At 54.6% G+C, this 24,586-nt stretch overlaps 1 protein-coding gene across 4 annotated transcripts in view; it reads right to left on the bottom strand.

Annotated features, from left to right (window-relative positions):
- CFAP65 (cilia and flagella associated protein 65) overlaps positions 1-24,175 on the bottom strand; it is a 51,481-nt gene extending 27,306 nt beyond the window's left edge. The window contains exons 1-15 of one of the 4 annotated variants that reach the window (XM_037913094.2): positions 24,120-24,175; positions 23,305-23,386; positions 22,870-23,057; positions 21,761-21,863; positions 19,801-19,967; positions 16,891-17,090; positions 16,149-16,294; positions 10,398-10,620; positions 9,798-10,063; positions 8,659-8,859; positions 7,843-8,205; positions 6,805-6,942; positions 5,617-5,862; positions 1,169-1,393; positions 478-636 (exon numbers count right to left, since the gene is read on the bottom strand). In XM_037913094.2, the coding sequence (XP_037769022.1) occupies positions 478-636; positions 1,169-1,393; positions 5,617-5,862; positions 6,805-6,942; positions 7,843-8,205; positions 8,659-8,859; positions 9,798-10,063; positions 10,398-10,620; positions 16,149-16,294; positions 16,891-17,090; positions 19,801-19,967; positions 21,761-21,863; positions 22,870-23,057; positions 23,305-23,379 (2,700 nt within the window). In that variant the 5' untranslated portion in view covers positions 23,380-23,386; positions 24,120-24,175. Of the gene's footprint in view, positions 1-477; positions 637-1,168; positions 1,394-5,616; positions 5,863-6,804; positions 6,943-7,842; positions 8,206-8,658; positions 8,860-9,797; positions 10,064-10,397; positions 10,621-16,148; positions 16,295-16,890; positions 17,091-19,800; positions 19,968-21,760; positions 21,864-22,869; positions 23,267-23,304; positions 23,387-23,727; positions 23,774-24,119 lie in introns of those variants that run through there. The other 3 variants (XM_043525588.1, XM_043525587.1, XM_043525589.1) reach the window with 3 other exon arrangements.
- Between the last annotated feature and the right edge of the window lie 411 nt (positions 24,176-24,586).

Genomic DNA, 24,586 nt, shown 5'->3' with positions numbered 1-24,586 from the left:
GCCCAAAGGCAGCACACAAGAATCAGGGTGGTTTTGTTACATCACTGCCGACTCCTCAGGGGGCAGGACAAGGCTGCTATTTGGCTAGGCCAATATACACAGTGTAACGCAGGGATGTGCAAAGTTTGACTCCAGGACCCAATATGTCCCAAGGAGATTATAAAGCATTGCCTGCTGGGACTTGTAGTCTTACTATGGACCTTTGCCCAACACATAGAGCGGGGGAGCTGCATAGGCACCTGATAACAAAAGGACGGATGGGTGATGGATTCCTGCTGAATGCAAGGCCAACCTAGAAGCACAGCAGAGCGGGAGTAACATTCTTTCCTCTACCACCACCTCCCTCTCTCTGAAAAGAAGCCGCCACTGGGCTCCAAGCACCATCCTCTAGTACATTACTAGGAGATTCTGCTTAGCCAATTAATCCCCCGGGGAGATACTCATTCTCTTCCCCCTCTCCCACATGCTGGTACTTACCCCAATGGTGCCCAGTGCCCCCTCGCCAATAACCCGCAGGGTGTAGCGGGTGCTCTCAGGAGACTCAGGGGCTGAACTCCCTTGGGGTCTCCACACTGACACCCAGCTTCGCAGGAGATACTTGGTCTCCTTGCCAGGAGTAAAGGTCCATGCCTGAGCCTAGAATCACAGGAGGGAGAGGGCATTCACTGGTGTTCCCAACCTCTCTGCTGCCCGGGCCAGGGAGTCAATTCCAAACACATTATGGAGCAGCTGACAATCCTGAGTGTATAAGACAGACAGCACCTTCCTCCCTCACTGCTGTCTTGGTCACACTCCAGCTACCATCCTTCCATTCAGCTTTGGCCTGATCCTGATTGTGTCTCTGCCCATTACCTGACCCCTGTTTTGGGGGTTCTTACTGGGAACACACGCCCAGACACTCACAGCCAGGCCTTCTCAGATGCACCAGTTCTTGCTGCCCTCCACAATATATTTGCTCCTAGTGTCTGGAAGGAAACAAGCATGTGGTGGAACAAATCTACTTCAAGATCAAGCTGGAGGAAGCTGGCTAGCTACCCTACCCAAGACATGTACTGGCACCCTCCGCCCTTGGCCTATGGGGCTGTGAACTACTGCCATGTGTTTTTGCTCTCAGCTCTCTACAGCTCTATGGTGGGTAGCGAAAGAAAATGACTTCAGCAGAACTCACCAAGGCTTCGCTGGGCTGGATGACCCCTGTGGCAGGCTTGACGGACAGGACCTTGCTGTCAGACTCCTGGATCTTCCACTTGAAGTGCATTGGCAACCTTGTGCAGTTCTTTATGGTGTAAGTGCGTGTGGTTGAGGTTCCCACACAGGTAGGCTTGAAGTACAGATTCCCATCTCCTTCTAAGAGCAACAGAAGGGACTCGCCATTGCTCCGGAGCAGGATCTCCTATGTGACTCAGGGAAAGGGAATATACAGTAGCAGAAAACCTTAGCTGAGCTCTGAAAGAATCAGGCAGATTTGCATCTCCTTCCAAAAGGCACCTGGGATCACAGCAGGGCTGAGCTCAGAGGGGGAAGGACTCCGGGCCTGCCTGTTGGACAGACAGTTCTGAAGAGAGCTTGGCACAAGGCAGGCAGGACAACAAGGGGCACCAGGCCCTGGAAGGCACCTGCTGTGCCAATAAGAAATGGACACATTGATAACACCCAAAGGACATTTTAGAAGACTTTTGTCACGGAGTGTGGGGGAGTCCAGGCCCTGCACCCCTCTTCCTGGAATCCGATGAAGTGAGCTGTAGCTCACGAAAGCTCATGCTCAAATAAACTGGTTAGTCTCTAAGGTGCCACAAGTACTCCTTTTCTTTTTACGAATACAGACTAACACGGCTGTTACTCTGAAACCTGGAATTCACTGAGACTCTCAGCCAGCCAGTAAAATGGAAGGTTTATTGGACAACAGGAACACAGTCTCAAACAGAGCTTGTGGGTACAACCAGGACCCCTCAGTCAAGTCCTTCTGGGGGAGCAGGGAGCTTAGACCCCAGCCCTGGGGTTCCCTGCGTTCCACCACCCAGCACCAAACTGAAACTAAACCCCCACAGCAGGCTCCCTTCTGCAGCCTCTGTTCACATTCCTGGGCAGAGGTGTTACCTCCCCCTCCCCCTCCTGGCTCAGGTGACAGGCTCTCAGGTCTCCCATTGAAACTCCCCTGCCACATTCCCAGGTCAACACTCCCCCCTCCCTGCTGCGTCACATCTCTCCCCCCTTCGAGACTGAATGGAGCGGGGTCACTGTGACCAGTGACCTGGGGAAGTTTAGGGCCCCCTCTCCGGGACAGTGCATCCACTATCATGTTGGCACGTCCCTTCACGTGGACTACGTCCATGTCGTAATCCTGCAGGAGCAGGCTCCACCTCAGGAGTTTGGCGTTGGCTCCTTTCATCTGGTGCAGCCAGGTCAGGGGAGAGTGGTCGGTGTACATGGTGAAGTGTCGCCCGAAGAGATATGGCTCTAGTTTCTTGAGGGCCCACACCATGGCCAGGCACTCCTTCTCAATGGCCGCGTAGTGTTGCTCCCGGGGTAGCAACTTCTTGCTCAGGTACACGATGGGGTGTCTCTCCCCCTTTCCATCCTCCTGCATTAACACCGCCTCTAGTCCCGTGTCTGAGGCATCGGTGAACACCATAAAGGGCTTGTCAAAGTCTGGGTTTGCCAGAACCCCTTATCCCACAGGAACCTCTCCTCATGGTCCGTACCACACTGAGGTCGGCCAGGTCCCTGAGCTTCCGCAAGGAGGGATCTTTCCTCAACTCGGCCTGGAACTCAGGGGCTGGGGAAGGGATGGGGCCCGGTTCCCTCTCACTGGCTGGGTCTGAGGCCACAGCCTCTCTGAGCCGTGCCCCTCGGCGCTCCCTCCCAACCAGGGTAGGGTCCTGCGCCTCCGGTGTGGTACCCTCCCCAAGGTCAGGGCGCAGTGCCCCTCGCCGGCTCTGGCTACGGGTCACAACCAGGGCGGTCTGGGGCTTGCTTGGCCAGTCCTCTAGGTCTCCCCCCATCAAAACCTCAGTGGGCAAATGGTGGTGCACCCCCACATCCTTGGGGCCCTCCTTGGCCCCCCATTTCAGGTGTACCCTTGCCACGGGCACCTTAAATGGGGTCCCGCCCACCCCCGTCAGGGTCAGGTAGGTGTTGGGCACCACCCGATCTGGGGCCACCACCTCGGGCCGGGCCAGCGTCACCTCTGCACCCGTATCCCAGTATCCATTGACCTTCCTCCCATCCACCTCCTGGGGAACAAGGCACTCACTCCGGAGGGACAGCCCCACGCCCACCCTGTAAACCGAGGACCCTGAGTCCAGCCCTCTGGTGGAGCTGGCCTGGGGTACTCTTCCCTCCGGAGCAGGTGGTAAGCTGGCAGCCCCCCTTGCCTGGGCCGTCTGCCCCTCGTCCAGCTGAGTCCCTACCCAGTTAACCCTGGGTAGGTTGGGTCTGTTCAGTCTGTCCCTGAGCCTGGGGCACTGGGTCCGTACGTGGCCTCTCTGGCCACAGTGATAGCAGCTCAGGTCATGTTGGTCCCCTCGAGCGGGTCGGAGGGTCCCGACACCAGGCGTTCCCCTTGGGAGGGGGTTCTCCACATTTCCCCGCTGGGAGGTCCCAGGGTGACTCTCTCTCTGCATCGGGGGGGGCCTGTTCTTTTGGGACTCCTCCCTGCTACCCCCTGACCGACTGTTCACAAACTTGTCGGCCAGCTGCCCTGCATGCTGCAGGTTCTCTAGCTTTTTGTCCACCAATCACAGCCTCAGGTGGGAAGGGCACTGTTCATACAGTTGCTCCAGTACGATTAGGTCAAGCAGGTCCTTTTTAGTTTGGGCCCCAGCTGTCCACTTGCGGGCATATCCCTGCATTCGGTTGACCAGTTGTAGGTAGGTGACCTCAGGCGTTTTACGCTGACTCTGGAACTTCTCCGGTACATCTCGGGGGTCAGCCCAAACTCACGGAGCAGGGCCTGTTTGAACAGTTCATAGTCCCCGCCTCCGCCCCTTTCATTCGGCTGTACACCTCCACGGCTTTGGGGTCCAGTAAGGGGGTGAGAAACTGGAGCCTGTCTGCAGGGTCAACCCTGTGCATCTCGCAGGCATTCTCAAAGGCCGTCAGGAAGCTATCTGTGTCCTCCCCCTCCTTCCGCTGGGCCAGGAGGCACTTATCAAAGCTCCTTGCAGTCTTGGGTCCCCCCGCACTCACCGCACTCACCCACCCCCCTGCTCCTCAGCCTGGCCAGCTCCAGTTCATGCTGTCTTTGTTTCTCCTTCTCCTCCTGCTCATGCCTACGTTGCCTCTCCTTCTCCTGACGTTCCCTCTCCTTCTCCTCCTGCTCATGTTGACGTTGTTTCTCCTCATGTTGACATTACTTTTCATGATCCTCCAGCTCCCTCATTTTCATCTCCCTCTCCCATTCCAGCCGCCTCCGCTCCAGGGATGGGGAGCTCCATCGGGAGGATCCCCTGCTGGCTGCCGGGGTCAGGGTGCCCTCGGTATTCGCTGGGCTTCCCCCAACCCCTCCCCCAGGCCTAGGTAGGAAGGGTCTCGGGATGTCCTCGGCAGCAGTCTGACCCCTCCCAGCCCGGTCAGGCCCCAGGGCCCACGCTGCGTCCACCGGGCGGCTTCCTCAGGGACAGGGATTGGGTCATCCCTCTCCTCCAACTGGGCAATCAGCTGTACCTTGGTGGACCTCCCGATGCGCAGCCCCCTCTGCCTGCACAGCTCCACCAGGTCGCTCTTAAGGCGTTTAGCGTACAGCTCCCTGCTGGCCACTCGCAGGCCTGGGCAGCTTTCCATGGTTTCCAGGAAAAACCCCTCGTGTGCCAGTCCTTCTTGAGGTCACCACCTCTTTGCCAGGGTCGAGCTGCAGACTCCTCCGCCCCTGGGACCGCTCGCTGCAATCCCCCGGGGGACCCTGTTACTGCAAAAGTCCTTCTCTCTGGTCACACACTCCCAGGGGTTAACCGCCCCCTGAAACCGTCTCTCTCTGAATCTTCAGCACGCCTGGTCCCCGTCAATCCCCCTTCGTTTTACTGCTCCCCAGTCACTTACTGCAGGAAGCGCCATCCACGGGGTGCAGTAGATCCCACCGCTACCACCAATTGTCACAGAATGTGGGGGAGTCCAGGGCTTGCACCCCTCTTCCTGGGATTCACTGAGACTCTCAGCCAGCCAGTAAAACAGAAGGTTTATTGGACAACAGGGCACAGTTTCAAACAGAGCTTGTGGGCACAACCAGGACCCCTCAGTCAAGTCCTTTTGGGGGAGCAGGGAACTTAGACCCCAGCCCTGGGGTTCCCTGCATTCCACCACCCAGCACCAAACTGAAACTAAACCCTCCCCCCCCCAGCAGGCTCTCTCCTGCAGCCTCTGTTCACATTCCTGGGCAGAGGTGTTACCTCCCCCTCCCCATCCTGGCTCAGGTGACAGGCTCTCAGGTCTCCCATTGAAACTCCCCTGCCACATTCCCAGGTCAACACTCCCCCCTCCCTGCTGCCTCACAACTTTAAATTCCCATTTTCAAAACAGAAGAAACAAACTACCAAAAAGGAGAAATAACCAGGCCCACGGTGAAGGTTATCATAAAGGGAGAGACCAGAATACAAAACAGCCCTTCTACCCTCGCCCTACCTGGGTGTACTTGGGATAGGAGTTCAGCTGCAAGGACAGGATGTGCTGGTGTGTGGCCATGTCCACCGGCTGCGTTGAGAGAAGGAAGATTTGGTGGGCTCCTGGGGCTACGTACCCTGAGCAGGGTTTGACCAAAACGGAGGGACAGATGTCCTGGTTCATGCAGAAGGTGATTGGGGAAGTGCCAACGTTCCAGAGCAGCACGCTGCGGTAGGTGTTGGTGTTCAGACCCACCGCAGGGAAAACCTGATGGACAGAAAGCGAGCCGGGAGGGCTGGGTTCATTTCAGAAGGCCAATTTACACAGGAAATGTTTGTCTAGTTGAATTTCCCTTTCCGAAGTCTGACAAGTGCCAGCCTGAGCCCTAGGTGAACCCTGCCACTACTTCTAAGGAAGCAAGAGAGGAAAGTGAATTCACTCTAAGGTGGGCAAAGTGCGGCCAACAGCAACCCATGGAGCTGTGAGGATTGCACCTGCCCACTCCTTTATTTATCTGAAGTGGCCTGCTGAGACTCCAAGCCCAGCATGCAATGCTTCTTACCAATCCAAACAGCCAGGCTGCACACTGGGACCAGCGACCTCTGCAGGCCCTGCTTCTGGGTTAAAGACAAAGATGGCTGCAATCTGCTCCACTTTATGCAAATCACATGTGGCTATTGGGTTCTGGGCAAGTTACCCAGGCAGCCCCTGGGCTAGCTGGGGAGTCTCGCCTGACGTCTCAGGAGGACTCTTCCTAGAAGGCTGCAGGCTCCTGGAGTCGGATCTTCCTTAGTCTCATGGGAAGGATGACAACCCCTGTGCGGGAGAAGCAGCAGCAAGAGCCCGGCTTACGTCACACTTTGCCTTGCAGGAGACCTCTCTTCCAATGAAGTCTTGGTGCACTGCTCTGCTGCTGACCCCCCAGCCCAGTGGACGGAGAGGGGAGAGGGGCTAACTCAGCAGTCCTTACCAGTGACGAGATCAGCTTTGACAGGAAGGACCAAGATGTTCACTGCAAGCTGGGACACAAGAGAACTGGGATACAGGGGGACCCCCCACCTGTCCTAAGCTGGGAGTCTCCATACAGTAGGAAGCCACCCAAAGCATGTCTCTGACTAGGACAGCAGGAAAGAGGGTTCTGTACTCCAGGACTCTCCACATCAAAGATTCACCACATACTTCCATGTGACACACGCTGACCACACTCACCTTGGGGGAGTCCAGGACATAATGCGGAATGAAGTGCTGCCGATCTGCTTCAAAGGTGTGGCCCCTCAGCCGGATGGTCAGGCACCAGGATGGACACATGGTGCTGTCCTCCTCAATGTTACTATAGTGTCTCAGCACCTGCAAGCAAAGGAGAGAGAGAATCGTGCATCTGTGGGGAGGGAATGTGTCACAGAACCGTCTTTAAATGAGATAGCACATAGGCCAGCATGAGCAGCCATTCATATGATTGCCACCCTCAGGGGATATAGAGGAGATGACATGTGTCAGGGAAGCAGGGCCGGTCAGGGCGGGATCAGGAATGACCTCCAGAGAGTGACATCCCAATGCCTGGAGACCTTCGCTGTCTATCTTATGTACTTATCTGGCCCCCACTACTGCAGGTATCTGAGCTTCACAATCTTTAATGCATTTACCCTCACCACGCGCCTGTGACATGCTCTTATCCCCATATTACAGCAACTGAACCCCAGAGAAACTAAGTGACATGCCCAAGGTGACACAGGAAGCCTGTGGAAGAGCTGGGAACTCAACCTTGGTCTTCTGAGTCCTGGACGAGTGCCCCAACCATTGAACCAACTCTTCGCTCCCCAGCCATCCTGCCGCTCACACTGACTGGCCTGAACTCAGGACATGGCAAGAGGAGGGTGTCAGTGAAATGATTCTCAACCATTTTGTTGCCAAACTTTGTGGGTACTTCCAAGCCTGCCCACAGACCGGGAAGGATCAGCAATGGAACAGGCAGCTGGTTGGGGAGCATTTATCCTCCTTAGGTTACTCACTAAGAGAAAAGTCTGATATAACAAAATGCCATTTAAAGAAAGCCAACTCAGCCTAACCCACCCAAACAGTGTTGTGGCAATGTGATTTCTCCTTAACTCACTCCCTACCTTGGGACTGGAGCACTGGGGTGGACAGATCTCAGGCCCGACAAGGTGAAAGCCATAGGTCTAGATTTCAGTCAAGCCCTTGACGTTAATGCTGCTGCATTTGGTGTGGATACTGGTAACTCCCACTGACCTTGTAGAAGGCAAAGCCTTCCAGCTCTGCTGCATACAGAGTGTTGAGCTGAGAGGGCTGGAAAATGAGGCGAAAGGCTGTGGATTTCAGAGGTGGGATGTCGCAGGTTTCAGGGGTCACTCGGAAGGGACTCTCCGGCCTGCATGTCCACGTAACAGTGATCTTTCCTTTGGTGTGATTGGTCAGGCAGAGAGGAAGTGGTTCCACCTCTTGGAGCCGCACACAGCAACCAAAATCAAACTCCCTAACGCTGACACTGACGTGAGGGGGAAAGATGGTGAGGTCGCTGGTTATGCCATCATGGAAATATTCGGTCATGGGGTCGATGTATGGGTACTCCTCAGGGGGCTTGTCTTCAGGGACCTAGAAGAAGGAAACAGATCTCTGTCTAGCTCAGGGGTAAACACTATAGTAAAGCACACTCCCTTGAGGGAAATGACTCTCAAGACATGGGAGCCAGGTGACCCCACAGCCCTGACTGCCAATGCAACCGACAAGCTGTAGTTAAGCACAGAGGACTTCTCCTTTATAGCATGTTTCCCAGGAAAGCTCAGCATTTAGGATCCAAGAAGGCTCCTGCTTTTTAGCCAAATTTCAATCTGAGGTTGACTGAGGCAAGAGAAAGTCCAGCGATTCACACAAAGGCACACAGTGGGCTACTAACTGAATCGGGATAAGAACTCAGGCAGATGAATGCCAATATATACTATGTACATTTGTAACTGCACAATTAGCATGAAGGCATCTGCAGTGAGCAACCGGTACCCTGCTGGGCAGAGCAAGGGCAGCGTGGCATCTGCCCAGGGCAGCCCATACCTGTGGAGGCAGCTTGAGGGCTCTGTTTTCATCCATCTGCAGCTTCCCCTCCCTCAGCATCGAGCTCAGGATGTCCGGTGGGTAGAAGGTCAGCCCTCGCGCCATGTTGGTCCTGTACCACGAGAGGTGTCTTGGCCACAGGATGGCTGGTTTAGTTGTATCAGAATGGCAGGTACCAAACAAATCCAGGAACAATGGATTCTGGGGAAGTGCCAGAAACACTTGCAGGAAACAGGCTACTTTGACTGCCCTCCAGTTGGCTGCTTTTCCTGTTACGCAACACCCCACCCCCCACAGACTTAGCACTGTGTAAACACACACCACCATTGACATTGCCTCTGGATTTGGCCCAATATCTTTGCTAGAATTAGGGAAGGATGTAGGTGACACACGATGCAAGGTCAGTGCACCAGACTTTCACTTCCAGACACCTAACCTGACTCACAAGGGAGAGGTGTTTGCAGATCTCCCTCTAGTACTGGTGAACATCAACAATCTACCACACCACCTGGCAGAATACACCCCAGTGAAGAGTCTGCTCAGAAAAGGCCCAGGCTGGATTAGCAGGAGACGCAGTGATGGATTTACAGGGCTACATAGGGGAGCCCAGGACTAGAAGAGAAGGAAGCATTGCAGACAGGTCAGGGTTGAGGTGGGGGGCCCTGTAGGCCAGGCTGTGAAAGAGAGCCCCACCCTGGAACAGGAGGGTACTGCAGGTCAGGATTGAGGTGCGCTGGCAGAGCCATGTGGGGGAAGCTCGTATAGCACAGTCTGTGTTCATAGCCCTACATTCATCAACAAACAAGGACGGGGAGGCAATTTGTGTTTCATTTTTTAACCTGGTGTTGGAGACAGACGTCTTGCTCTGAAATGAGCGCAGTTGCCTGGTGCCTAACACGGCCAGACCGAATAGATGACACTAGCCCTTGACCCTATACACATCTCCTCAGCAGAATGACGGGCAGCACTCTCCTGCCACTTACAGATCCCTTCCTTCTCTGGAGACACATAACCATGAGATGAGCAGGGCTCTGCAACAGCATGTTACCCATCCCCTCTCTGATGCAAGTTCCCAAACAGAAAAGGTTTCCTTCATTCTTGGACATCTCAGTAACAGCGTCACCTGTTGCCCCTCCTACCTGGTGATGGACGAGGCAAACCACTCTGCGGTAACAGATGATAGGGTGAGCAGGCCGAAAGGTCACCCTCAGGATGAGAGTGGCCATCCCGCTCAGAACTCCACATGGGCAATCAAAGGAGAAGACGCTCTCTCTGCCATCAATGTCAAACTGGTAATAGGCAGGGACATCCGAAATGTTGCTGATTTCCAAAGGCTGTGTCAAACACTCTCCAAGGTTGAGCCAGCCAAAGTTCACGAAGGACTGTTGCAGGAACACTAAAGGACCTGGAACAACAACCAATGCCTGGGTCTTTCATACCAATTTCTGTCCCTGCAGCACACTCTATTCCAGCCAAAGTGGATCATCCCAAGTCAGAAACGAATCATCTGACAGGTTCCCCAAATCAATCTGCCTCAGCAAACAGCTGGACATGCTCTTCCAATAGCCTCATGCCCAAGCACAAGCGAGTGGTAGAATTTACACCCCACTACGGCCAAGAAGAACATGGAACCCTGCAGAAGGCCAGTCCCAGCCCATGTACTGGGGCACTCCGTCAGCCACTCCCCTACCCCACAATGAGAAGGAGGCCTGAAGACATGGGGGACTGTCCTTTGATACCTTTGCATGATCCAATCACCTTCAGGACCGTTTGGGTGAGGTTCCCTACCGGCTTGATGGTGAAATAGTCCACACTCTGCACCCCTACTGTGTGGGGGCTAAAGCGCACAGAGATAAGCAGCTTCCCATTGGCTGGAACAATGGCCTGTGTGACATCACAAGAGAAGACATAATCCCAGAGCAGGGGTTCCTTTGCTCTCTCAATCCTAAACGGGACGCTGACCTGTGAGGGGAAGATGAGCAAGTTCATACAGTTCTGGTCCAGACTAGGCTGCTCTGCATTTTGAAGACTATCAGTTTAAGATCTGTGTTCTCATGTCAGCTGAGCCCTGCGTAGGCAAATGTACTTGTCTTCCCCCTTGGAGAGCTGGGTCTTATTTACAGCGAGTCACAAGTGACGTGAGTTGGAGAGAACCTCCCCCTGGTTTCTAGTGGGCATCTGCCTACGTTCCCAAAGCAGCAAGGTTAGCTGCTTCTGTTCAGGAGACACCAAGACCGGGTTTGCCACAGGGTGCGGCAGGTCAGAACTGTGGTGCATCAGCCCTGCTGGGTGAGGTCCAGCACTGGAATAGCAGCTCAGAACTGAGGTGCATTGCAGAGCTGTCTGAGGAAGCCAGCACAGCACCCACCTGCATGGTCACTGACTATCTGCCCCTCAGTCTGTTCAGCAGCCAACTCAGCCAAAACACTAAGCAGCCAATGACGCCTGACAGCAAAATGCCCATCCGGAGAAGGGAGCTCACCCTCCTTTGGGGTCAGCTGGCTACACAGTGTAAAGAAGGTGCCTTTCCTGATTTCCCAGGAAATGCTGCCATCTGCTGGGCTGCTGTTAGGGACGGTAGAGAGACAAGGTCAGCGAGGTCATATCTTTTATTGGACCAACTTCTGGTGGTGAGAGACCAGCTTTCGGGCTTACACAGAGCTCTGCTTCTTTAGGGATGGTTGTCATTTGTGTCCCAGAAAGCATCAGCCAATGGAATGTAAAGCTGCAGAAGGGTCCGGCTAACTACTGTTATTCCCACTCAGACTGATACCCATCTCTACTGCTTCCTGTCCCCTACCCCCGTCTGGCTGTTCAGCCACCTGTTTTACCCTGTAAGAATCTTAGACAAGGGCAGGGACTGACTGACTAACAGGGCCCTGGTCCCTGCTTGGGGTTTCTGGGTGCTTTCACAACAGAAACAAGAATAAAGGAGAAGGCTTCCTTAGTCTGTTTCTCAGGCTTTACAACCTGTGGTTGATTCTCCCCTCCTCTGTGCTCTTATCTTCTAAATCGATGATCCCCTTCCACATCCAACCCGTAAAGTGGGTGAGAACCGGCTGGCCTAACAGTGTGAAACAGGCGGTTTGTTTTGATGGAAAACAACCAAGGTTCTTGAGCCCCAAGATAGAGCATGTCCTCCTCGCCAGCAAGGCTCAGCCAAGCCCCGAGGGCACATCAAACGAGCTGCAGGAGAGGCACTTGGGAATGAAAAACCACCAACCCAAGAATGACACCTCTCTGGCATCAGGACAGACAGGGATCACTCTGAAACCCAGGGCAGGCTGGTTTTTCCTCTCAGCTAGAACTATGCAACCCCATCGAAGTCAGCAGGGCTCCTGGGCGTATCAGAGCAGATTTTAGCCCCATCACTAAAGAGCATTGAAAGGCAGTTTGCTTGGCGAGTTAGGACACCATGGTATTATTGTGGTATTATTTATGTCGTGTGTTGCCACCTCTAACATTTGACTGATCAGCATTGGCAGATCAGGGTGCAGGGTGGCCAGGACCAGAATAGCAGGGTGTCAGGAAACAGGGTGTTGGCCATTCCCTGTGTCCAGACCCCTGCACACACCTGCCCTCTAGGGCTCTGCAATGATCATACACCCTTACGTCACCACCTAGATATTTAAGAACTTCATAGGGGAAACTGAGGCACCCCCACACTATTCAGAGGAAACATTAAGAACAGTCCCACTTCATCACATTTCTCCCCCCTTCGAGATTGAACTCAGCGGGGTCACTTTAGCCAGTGACCTGGGGAAGTTAGAAGCCACCAGCGTTCCCATGGATGCCCCAGCATCTCTCCCATTCCTTGGTAGGAGTTACACCAGGCCCTTCCAGTTTCATGCCCTCCCTTAGGGCGGGGGTGATCGATAGCACTCGCAGGCCGCATGTGGGAAGGTTTATCCGGCCCGTGCCCTTTGGCCAACCCAAAACCCCAGGGGGTCAAACTGGGATTGGGTCTTCTCCCCAACAAGCTGGCCAAACATAGCCACTTGGTTATTGGACTGTTTAACTTTCTTAACAACTTTCACTCCATCTGAGATCTTCTCAAAGCTATCCACACTGGATCTTTCAACAGGAAAGTCAGTGGATCCATTCACAACAGAAAATTTCTGGCTGTTAGGAACTGAAACTGTCTTAATTAAATCACTTTCACACCCTTCAGTTGCAGTAAACTGCTTGCAAAGACTCCATGAGGATTCCTTTCCCTCGGGCTTTTCTATGCAACAATTCACCCCTCACAGAAATTCTGCTCTTACCCTCTTCACCTAGGGCTTCCTCTAGAGGAACGCTTTCCTGAGCAACAACAGACTCTTTCTGGGTCTCCCTTACATCCAGAATTACCTCTGGCCCATCCAGCGGATTCCTACACTATCCCCTTTCAGGCAAACTTACAGACTTCCTAGATAAAAGGTCAGAAGCATTCTCCTTCCCTTTGCCACACACAAGTTCAGGAATCTTTTCCTTCTTGCTTCAGGTTTCCACACCCTCAGTAGGTAACACAATCACATCACCTTCATGCTCTCCTTGTGCCCTGGCTAGGATCTCACCTTGATTAGACAGAGTTGCTACACCCTTTCCCAACAACACACTAGCAACAGGCAAAATACAAGCACCAGAATTGTCTGGGCTCTGGGATTTTACATAGACACTAACTGGATGCGACCTAGTTACAGGGCCATTCTCCCGAGCAGACACAAACTTAGGACCCTTCCCTTCCTGGGCTTTAGCTGAATCCAGAACCAGCTCTGAGATAACTGCACTACCCTCAACCGTCACAGGCTGAAAGGCCCCTTCTGTCTGCTCCACAGACAAAGAAGAGCCGGACACACTTTCTCCTTTCCCAGACACACAGCTTGGGATCTCTTTCCCCTGGTCCCAGCACACAAGGCTGGTCACAGACAACTGCCTGGAGACCAGGGTAGCTCCCTCCAGAGGCAAGTCAATACCCCTGACAGACACAGGCACATTTCCTTCACTGTCACAATTCTCCACCCAGGTAATAGGTAAGGTCCAGGGACACTCATCTTCCACTCTCCTCGCCTTCCCACGCTGCTGACTAGACACAGCCATCAGCTCACAAGGCTGCATAGGCTCATCCAAACTTTCCTTACCAAGCACCTTGCCACTCCCAACAGATACCCTGCCCTGCCTGTGTCTCCTCGCGTTCAGCTGGGATCTCAGCTCCCACTGTGCTCAGCACTGCCCTTGCTGTCCCAGTGGGGGTAGGCAGCAAGCTCGCTGCTTTCCTCACTGCATCAGAGCCAGCGTGAGCCCCCTCTCCGGTGTGAAAGGGGGACAGGGAGCCCCAGGGGTCTGGTTACAGGCAGGCAGGTAGCCTGAGCCCAGCAGCTCCTCCCTGCTGCCAGCCAGGTCATCTGCATTTTCACTGACCATTTCCCTCTCCACCAATTGGTTCCCTGGATTCAAATTCAAACCCTTGGCAGTTACCGGAGCAGGGCCTGGATCCTGTCCCAAAGAGACACAGTCACCCCACAACAGGGTCTCGCAGCTGGTGTCCTGGAGCACCCCAACAGCCAGCCAGCCCCACCCCTCCTGGGTCTGCACAGGGATCTGGGTCATGGGCAGGGCGAGGGGCTTCATCCCTGGGACTCTCAGCCAACTCACACAGCCCCTCAGCATCTGAAGCTGCACCACCCAGGGCCTGACAACAGTTCTCTCTGTCCCAGGATCTCACCACCCCAGGAATGTCTCCCCATTGACCATCACCTTCTCCTCCCACTGGAGGTCCGAGGGGCCTGGCCCCAGGAAACTCCACACAGACATATAGGTTGGGGTCAGGAGTGGGAGCCTGTCCACCTCCCCACCCATCTGGCTGACGGAGTCTATGGCCTTGCGACCCAGCAAGGGAGCTAGACACCAGGGCTTTTCCGCAGGGTCCCCCTGGTTCAAATCACCAGCCTGCTCAAAGGCAGTGAGTTGGGCATCCACATCCCCCCCCTCCTTAACCAGGGGCAGCAATTTAGTCTCGAGGTTCCCTGCGGAACTGGCACCCCGGGGTCTGTCCCCACTCACCCCTGGGAGGTCCCCTAGGCCTCTCCGCTCCACCACCGCCAGTTCATGCTGCTGCTGCTTCTGCAGCTCTTTCTTGGGCTCTCGCTGTCTCTCACAGTCCTCTTGCTCTCTCAGACTCAGCTCCAATCCCGTCCGTCTCCCGTTCCCGATGGGGAACCCGATCGTGAAGACCCTCGTCTGGTCGGGGACAGGAGTCTTGGCGATGCCTGGCTCCCACTCCAGCTGCTCCCAGATCCTGCTATAGCCCCATTTGGGGTCAGGAATCTGTTCCTTAGAGCAGTCATCCTCCTCCAGCTGCACGATTAACTGTGCTTTGGTGAACTTTCCAATGCTCAACCCTCTCTTTCTGCACCGGGTTACAATGTCCTTCTTGAGGAGACGGTGACAGGCCATCACTCCGCTGTTCCCAAGTTGTTGTGAACTCACAGGCCAGTGTGCTCTCAGCTCCCCACAGTTTCCAGGGAGAACACCTAGTGTGCCAGCCCTTCTCGAGGTCACCACCTCTTTGCCAGGGTCGAGCTGAAGACTCCTCCGTCCCGGGACCGCTCACTGCAATCCCCCGGGGAACCCTGTTACTGCAAAAGTCCTTCTCTCTCCCAGGGCCAAGCCGCAGGCTCCTCCGCCCCTGAGACTGTTCCCCGCAGTCCCCAGGGGGACCCCATTACTGCACAGTCCTTCTCGCTGGTCACACACTCCCAGGGGTTAACCGCCCCCCGAAACCGCTCCTCTCTGAGCCTTAAGCACGCCTGGTCCTCGTCAATCCCCCTTCGTTTTACTGCTCCCCAGTCACTTACTGCACGAAGTGCCATCCACGGGGTGCAGTACATCCCACCACTGCCACCAGTTGTCAGGAAACAGGGTGTTGGCCATTCTCTGTGTCCAGACCCCTGCACACACCTGCCCTCTAGGGCTCTGCAATGATCATACACCCTTACCCCACCACCTAGATACTTAAGAACTGCATAGGGGAAACTGAGGCACACCCACACTATTCAGAGGAAATATTAAGAATAGTCCTACTTCGTCACACAGGGGGCTAAGGGTCAGGAGTGAGGTGCCCTGGCAGAACTGCAGGGGTGCGGGAAGCCTGCGCAGTGCCTGTCTGCACTATGCCTGGCTCGAGCTCACTGCTAACCGCACCCCCCCACGCTTTCCTCAAGCGTATTATTCATTTGCAAAGTCCAGTTTTGCTCTGAGAAGTGGCTGATGCCCAATGAAACAAGAGAGAAATGCATGGCTTTTCTTCACTGGTTATCAATCGATTGGTCTCTCTCGAATTCATCAGCCTTATTCCGTGCCCACGCTCCCAGCTTCCTGACACAGATCCCCCACCTCGCTCTCCCCTGCACACACTCATGTTATTTGTACAGCTTTGGTAGGGAGAATAAAGCACGCTAGCTGCTGAGGTCTGGGAGGAACACAGACTTACACCCACCTTGCCAACTCACCATGGATGGGTTGCAGATCTCCACGTGTCTCTCCACGGTGGCACCGACGGCCACAGAACCAAAACACAGCACATCCCGGAAGTCCCCAGGCTCGACATCTTCACACAGGTCCCCAAGCACACTCACCAGAAGATGAGGATATTTGGCTATTAAAAATTAGAACACACAATCAAGAGGCAAGTCCTTTTGTTTGTCACTCCACTGATAACGCACGTCAGGCCCCCAGCTGTTCTCTTTACGTCAGCAGGGCCCTTGGCAAAGAGCAGTTCTATATCTTAGTAATTGTGGTTATTCAAGATAATCGCCCACACAGAGCCACACTTTGGCCTTAGAAAAAAACTCCCATTGGCAGCACTCATGAGAGCCCTAGTACAGGCAAGGCTCCTGCCATGTCTAGTGTTTTTACTACTGTGAAAATTAAATCATCTTGTCTACCCTCATCAAGTTACTGAAGAGCAAGAGAATTGCCAGTTTGGACCAAGCTGCAGCATTGCATGCTGGGACCTGTAGTCTCCAAACTCTCTCTGTATTATAGATGAGGATGACCGCAAGTCATATTACAGAATTTCATGGGCCAATTTCAACCTGCGGGCTTCACTCTGGCCACCCCTGGTTCGCATGGGACAACAGAAGGCCATTAGTCATGGCCTCTTGATGCATTTGTCTTGAATATGATCCCACAGACTCCTGCGCTTATGGACTGTGCTGGCTTGTTTTGCCTTTACACTCTAGAAAGCCTCACCGATGGCTCTTAGCTTGATGGTCCTCTTCCATTCCTCATTGTCTCCAAACCAACACACTGCTATCGCATCATACACCAGTGCCATCTGGGGCTGGAAGGTCACCTTCACCACGCACTCAGAGCCTGGCTCCAGCATGCCACTGACAGGAGTCAGGTGAAAAGGGCTTGCCGTCTCCCAGTTAAATAAGGTAATTAGATCGCTAGGGAAATGGAGATGTGTGGTAAGCAGACATCAAAGCCCCAACCCATCTCTTGGTGCTTCTCTCCCAGAATATTCACGCCAAGGCTGTGCCTTCCCAGTTGGCCCTTTGGGGCCAGTGCCCCGCCTCCTGCAGCAGCCAACCCCTGTGGTTTCAGCAGAAGGCAAGAGCCCTCCACAGTGCACTTGGACACTCAAAATGGTTTGTGGCAGATCCATCTGCACCTGGCTCCCTTTGTGCCATCTAGCCACAATTTACTGCCAACGGCCCCACACACTCACCATCCCAGGTTTAGAACATGTTAGAACACGTGACAGTTTCCAAACAAGAAAGGCCATTTCACTCCAGGGGAAGCCGGGCTCGTTCCAGCTGGCCTGAAGCCCACCTACCTGCTTTCCCACCATAGCCCTCTTTCCACACCTGCCCTGAATGTCCTGTCACTGCTGTTCCCACTGCTTTGGTGATCTTCTCTGGTATGACACCCCCTGAGCCTACTGCCCTTTCATTCAAAAATAATCAAACCCATGACGACTCCTAGTTTCCTTATCTTAGATGACATCCTCAGGTGGCTGAGTCCCTCACCAGAGTAACCGGTTTGTACTGAGAAACCGTCAGCCCACTTTACAGCATCCCTGGGGCACCCATCCAGTTCAAGAAAAGATGACGTAAGCACAAAGCAATTCAGTTACTGTGTGTGCCGCTGCAGCATGGCGAGGAGCTAACCCGTCCAATTCTCGAGTGACAGTCCTTGGCATGGAGAACAGAGACGTAAGGCGCCGGGCCAGAGGATACCAACACACAACCAGTACTTGATGCTTGCTACGCTTTCCTCTTCGCTCTCTCTGCCTTCCTTTCTCTCAGCCACCTCTCTTCAGCCTCTTTGAGAATAAGCAGTTTCTATGCTGTCTGCCTCAGCGTGGAAGTGATGCACTAGAGAACGGCCTCGGTCCTGAAAGCCTTGCTGTCATTTCTGTGCTGCTCATTTGCCAGGGGATGAGAGGCAAACTCAGAGAAGGGCTGAATGAACAAGCTCAGCCACCAGCCCATCTGCCTGTTCCCTAGGAAGGGGTGGGAATTTCCTAACAAATATCTCCACCCTTTTCTGTGGGCTTGGGCATTGTTCAGGATCCCGACTCTTTGTGCACGGGGAAATCAGGGTGCACACATGGAGGCTGGAGGCAACTGAACCCCGGGGGCTGAACAGTGAAATCAGAGACCTGCTCACACAAACAGAGGGGAACCTCACGCCTCAGTGAAATGTATTGTACAGCGATCTCCAACACTCCCCTCCCCGGGCACACCTGTGCATTACAAAGAGAAGCAGTTGTTAGCCAGATATCGGAGGGGAGGAATGTTCAGAGAGGGAAGGAAATGTGGTTGTTTGGACAGACAGTTATTGTGTGCGATTCACAGAGAAAGCACTTCGACCCCGGAGCGGGATTCGCTTTTTCAAATCAGATACATTGAAAGACAGAACTACGGACCACTGGGCCCGGTTGAAAAGCTGTGTTGAGGAACAGACACTAGAGTGCCCTGGAGGTTTGGATCCCTTGGATAACTGGGCATCTCCCTGCCACCATTCCCAGCATCAGAACGCCAGCCCGCACAGGAGACACTAACCGCCAGCAGTAGGGCCAGCCGGCGTTCACTCTTCTTTTGCTAGATGAAATTAAGGCTGGATTGTCAGCCCTAGAGACTGAAGGCATCTGTTCACTCACAGAGCAGGCTCAGTTCAGCAAGCTTCCCACACACTCTGCCCTGCCAGCGTGCCCCAGCCCTGCCCTGGAGAGTCCACTTCTAGAAGTGAAAGGAGAGTTCAGTCTCCAGGGCTTCATTAGCCAAGACTCCCAGCAGGGTGCCAGGTGCTCTGGTGGTGGGTGATGTAGACACCTGCCCTGTGAGGAATCACAGAAATATAGGGGCTGGCAGGGGCCTCGAGAGCTCACCTAGTGCATCCTCCCCCATGGCCTGTTATGCAAGTCAGACTGGATAGAACAGTCCCTTCTGGCCTTAAAATGTAGGAGAGCCTCCCAATGCATTCCCCAGGCCAGGTAACAGGCTACAGAGATAAGACTTTACTTTCAATCAACAAAGGCCTGGGCTACACTAGAAAATTCGGTCAGCTTAGTTATGTCAGTCAAGGGTGTGAAAAATCCACACCCCTGAGAGACATAGTTAAGCTGACCTAAGTCCCTGCGTAAACAGTGCTAGGTCGACAGCAGAAACCGTCCGTTGACCGAGCTACCGCCTCTCAGGAGGTGGATTACCTACACCGACAGGAGAACCCCTCCCATCGGTGTCAGTAGTGTCCACACTGAAGCGCTGCAGCTGTCCTGCTGTAGCATTTCAAGTGTAGACAAGCCCTAACAAAATAGTGACCTAGATCTGAAAGGCTGTTTCCCACTTCCGTCCTCTGGAGCCAGCCAGTCCTCTTGATCAGGTGGAACTGGTGCACAGCAACGAACTGGTGCCTCATATCCCAGTCCCAACCCCTGAGCCCTCCCCTTTAGAACCTAACCCTGGAAAGTCTTGCACTGCAGAGGTGGCTTTCCAGAGGAATGATGTCAGCCTACAATGGGAATCGTGGCAAGATCTAAACAATGAGCCAAAGAAGCCAAATTGGCCCGAGGGCACAAAGAGGATGGCTCAGCCCCGGCAGGTCTGGAACTTGGTTCTGCTCAACCTGCGGCAGCCTTGCAGACTCACTCACCCAACATTGCACAGGGGAAACGAGGCTTCTGTAAAATCGTGGACGGCACAGAGAGGCAGCTGGATGGTGTCTGGGAAGAGCAGCTTGTGGCGTGGAAGCGTAGCCCGCAGGGCAACAGAGAATTCACCCTCAGGCTTTTCAAAGCAGATGCTGTCTTCATACTCCTTCTGCACAAAAAATAAGGAGAGAGAGAGCTGGGCAGTTAGACAGGACCCAGCTCCCACCTCACCAGCTGGGGCTCTTTCCCTGGCCACTCACCCTCCTCTGGGCACAGGGGATTCTGTCATTCCAGCACCTTAGGAAGAGTGTTGGTGATGGAGTATGCACGATGGAGGGTAGGACGTGAGAGGTGCTAGGGACTGGCAATCACTGTCTCATGGAAGTGAATCATGCAGCCCCAGAGAGCACAGCGTTTGAATTACCAGATACATTCATTTAACCTTTGTTTGCTTCCCGGCAGTTTTCTTTTTTCAACCTCTTTAAGACCCTGATCCAGCAAAACACTTTTGCATGTACTTAATTTCAGCCTGCAAGACCTCCCCTTGCCTTCAGTGGGGCTCCTCTAGCACAAGCAGTTATGCATGTGACTAAGTGCTTTGCTGGCCTGGGGCCTAGCTACAATTTATGTGGGTGGAAGGTGCCAGATTGAGTGTTGCAGACTGATGGCCTCTGTTTATCCAGTGAAGAGTCACAGCACAGGGAACTGCAAGGCACACATCCTCCACACACCACAACCCCAGCGGGCCACACTCATGCCTTGGAACTAATCCTTGTGTAGGTGAGATGGCACCCCACTCTCTGTGGCCCAGTCAATCCTTGGTGTCTCTGCCAGCAGGCGGACAATTGCACAGGTGGCACGGTGTGATGTGCCTGCCTGAAAATGGAACGAGACCATCCACTCATTTCACACAGGCCACCAAATCAGAAGCGGAAGGTAACACCTTTCATGTCACCACTGACATAGACCTCTAGGCGAAATGTTCCATATCCCCTGCCCAAATGCCTAAGCCAGCCAGTCCACCAAACTCAGGCCGGAGTGGAACCAATGCCCTCAGGTGAAAGGCTTCCTACCGTATATCTGAGCCCCCACAGCATACAAGTTCATAGTACATAGAGTTATATAAAGTAGCTGTGCACCTTGGCCAAGTTATAGATGCTGTGGGAACCAGCACTTTGAATCCCTGACTTTTGTTTACTCACATATCTTTTTTATTTAACATTCATTCCACACACACACCGCCCCATCACCATCTCTCTAGTCCCAGCACAAGGACAATACACATAAAAGCACACAATAATAATCAAGATTAACACACGACCAAAATGAGACTAAATGAATTCCCCAGTCGACTGGAAAAAACAGTGGGGGGGAGGTTCTTGCCACTCAACCTGTCCTGCAGCCAATCGACAGCCCACGCACTGTACCCAGAAGGTCAGTGGACTCAGGCTTTGTCGGGCCAAGGGGGAAAGTGAGTTCCAGAATCAAGGGTTCTTCACTAAACCCCCCCAGTTCCAGGCCCCATATGGACAACAAGGGACTGTCAACTCAAGCATCACTGAGTTGAGAAGGGAGAGGCAATGTGTAAGATACAGAGACTGTACCCTGTGGAAACCACGTGTTGGCAAACTCTGCAGAGAAGCCATGCTCCCTCCATAGGAGGTCCCTTCAGGGCAGGCCTGAGGCATACTAGCATGGGGTGTAAAGTTACCCTGCTGCTGCCCAAGCTGTACCCATTCTGAGGATGGACAGAAGCTGTTGGTCTCCAGGGCTGCCATTTCAGCATCTTCCCCCAGTGATATATTTGCTCAAGAAATTTAAAAAAAACCCTAAAAAACCCCAAAGGACATCTGAGAAAGGGATCTGCTGACCCCCACGGCCCATTCTCTCCCTTCCCAGAGTCTCGCCTGGACGCAGATGTGATATAAGCAGCAGAAAGGGCTGTGGGAGGTACTGTTTTACCTTTTCCAAGGGGCGGAAAATGATGGGAAGAGTTAAGGACATCCCAGGGCTCAGGACAATCGGTTGTGGGAAAACAGTGATGAAAAATCTTGTGGCAGGAGGTCTAGAAAATCAAATCAAAACAAGAGAGCCATCAGAGGAGATGATGTCAGCACCTGGGTCAATTACCCCAACCATGATAACTTTTACCCTTCCGTATCACTTTCCTCACTCTCATCTCCCCCCGGCAGGCAGGGAAGCAGCATTACCCCATTCAACAGGGCACGGAGATGCTAAGGACAGTGTCTCCAAAACCAGCCTCTAATTTCAGGTGTCCAGATTGAAAACCCTTAGATCTCATCCTCAGGAATCCTGGGCACCCAAACTCCAACCAAAGGCAGCAGGAGCTGCAGTTGCTCAGCACCCCTGAAAAAAAATCAGGCCCCGGGTGTCTGAATAGGAGCATCCAAATACTTAAGGAGCCCAAAATTAAAGGCCACTTTCAAAACTTGAGTCCAAGGTCACTCAGCAAATCAGCAGCAGAAGCAGAAACAAACCCCTGGTGTCCTGACAATTCCCATCTCTAAGCACTAGACCCCTTTCCTTCCCTGAATAATATTTTTGCACTGCCCCTCCACCCAGGCAACCCAGCATGACTTATAAAGCTGCAAAGGGCAGAAGCATGACAGTCAGAGCTGAGATGGTCTCAAGGCATCCGGGAGTGGTGGGCTTACCAGATGCACTGGTTCCAGGCCACACCAGCGAGAACCTAATACACATCCTGCCTGAGTTTCTATCCCCACTGGAAGCTGATTCTCCTTTGGGTTAGAAACAGCTCAAGGGCAGAAGTATTATTTTAAAGAAAAAAGCCATTTCACTTGAACACCTATTGCCAGGAACAAAGCTTTCTGTATCCACGTTGGCACGTTTCAGATGGGGCATGCCCTGAAGCAAAGAGCACAGCCCTGCCCTGCGATTCGGAATGCCCATTCTCCATCCCACAGCAAATGGGAGAAGGGAGAAGGGGCAGAAGGGACCCATGGAAGAGTCCATGAGGGTATCAGCATGGTAGGAGGGATGGGGATGGATTGTTCCCACTAGTGAGGGGGATCTCTCCTCCCCCCACCTACCTGTAACTCAGCTTCTGGGTTTTCACGTGAACGTTTTTCAAGGATAAATGTTTGGTAAACTCCTTTCCCAGCTCCCAGCCATGCCAGTGGAGAGCCTCTGCCACTTCAATGCCCCAGAAAGTGCCTTTCTTCTCCTTGGCCTTCCTCGCAGAGCGTTCGGGAGGCCTCAGTGGGGACATTGGCTCTTCCTGAAGGATGAGGGAGAAGTCACTCATACTGGTCACTTGCTTGTGCTGGGATCTCCAACTGCCACAAGGGGGGCGAGGGTCCATCCATCCTACAGCGCAGCCCCGAGGGTCGCTGGATGGCTTTCATCACCCGGTTTCACGACAACGCAGTGGCCTCCCCAGAAAACCCACAGAAGTTATAGGGCTCCATGAAACAGGCAAGTAGCAAAGAGAATGTCCCTGAAGGCCCCTGGCTTTAGCCACTCACCTGCCTGATGCTGCTGCACCCAAGTCTCTGGCCGGAGTCGGAGCTTGGCAGCCCCCTGGGCATCTGAGCGAGCATCAGGCACCTGGAACAAATGGGGGCAGGTTGTTTCTGCGTCCTGAGGGAACGTCCCGCAGGGAACAGCCAGGCCCGGGAAATGGGCTGAACGGGGCTGTCCAGCTCCAACCGACAAGCCCCATTTGAGCCACTGCCCGGGGCCAGGCTGTTCCCCCATGCTCGCTCCAGTCCGGCCAGGCTCCCACCCTCGACACCCGGCAAGCTGGGCGCGGGAGCAGGGCTCCCCTCGTGGGTCCTGGTCAGGCCCAGGCAGCCTGCAGGGAGCACAGTGCTCTGGGCTTTGGGCAGGTGCTACCAAAACAGTGAGCTCCCAGGGTGGGGGGTCCCTGTCCAGGTGGTGAAGGGTACCTGGGGCTCCCTGGGGGGCGGGGGTTCAGCGGGGTCCTGGAGTGGGGGTGGGGTTACCTGAGGAGGGGGAGGGGTGGGGGTAGCTGAGGAGGGGGGAGGGGCGTGGCACCTCAGGAGGGGGGAGGGGTACCTGGGGCTCCCCGGGGGGCGGGGGTTCAGCGGGGTCCTGGAGTGGGGGTGGGGTTACCTGAGGAGGGGGAGGGGTGGGGGTAGCTGAGGAGGGGGGAGGGGCGGGGCACCTCAGGAGGGGGGAGGGGTACCTGGGGCTCCCCGGGGGGCGGGGGTTCAGCGGGGTCCTGGAGTGGGGGTGGGGGTAGCTGAGAAGGGGGGAGGGGCGGGGCACCTCAGGAGGGGGGAGGGGTACCTGGGGCTCCCAGGAGGGGCGGGGGTACCTCAGGAGGGGGGAGGGGCGGGGGTTCAGCGCCGCGGGGCCCCGCTCGCCGCCATCTTGCCGTCTCTATGGAAACTGGACGCGGCGGCGGCGTCGCCCTGAGCAACGACGGCGGCCGGGAGGGGCCCGGCGAGCAGGAGGCGAATCGCGCCGCGGCAGGAGCAGCCGCCAGGGGGCAGCGCAGAGACTCCCCCCCCCCGGCCGCAGCGCCCCTGGGGGCTGGTCACCCCGGGCCGCGGAGCGCTGCGGGGGGAGCTGGGGGCCGTGGGGGGAGGGGTGTTAGATGTTGGGGGGGTGAAGCAGTGGGGGGAGCTGGGGGCTGTGGGGGGAGGGGTGTTAGATGTTGGGGGGGTGAAGCAGTGAGGGGAGCTGGGGAGGGGCTGGGGGAGCTGGGGGTTGTGGGGGGAGGGGTGTTAGATGTGGGGGGGGTGAAGCAGTGGGGGGAGCTGGGGGCCGTGGGGGGAGGGG

Source organism: Chelonia mydas, chromosome 11 (assembly GCF_015237465.2).
Source record: "Chelonia mydas isolate rCheMyd1 chromosome 11, rCheMyd1.pri.v2, whole genome shotgun sequence".
Lineage (NCBI taxonomy): Eukaryota > Metazoa > Chordata > Testudines > Cheloniidae > Chelonia > Chelonia mydas.
This window is presented reverse-complemented; position numbering and strand designations above follow the sequence as displayed.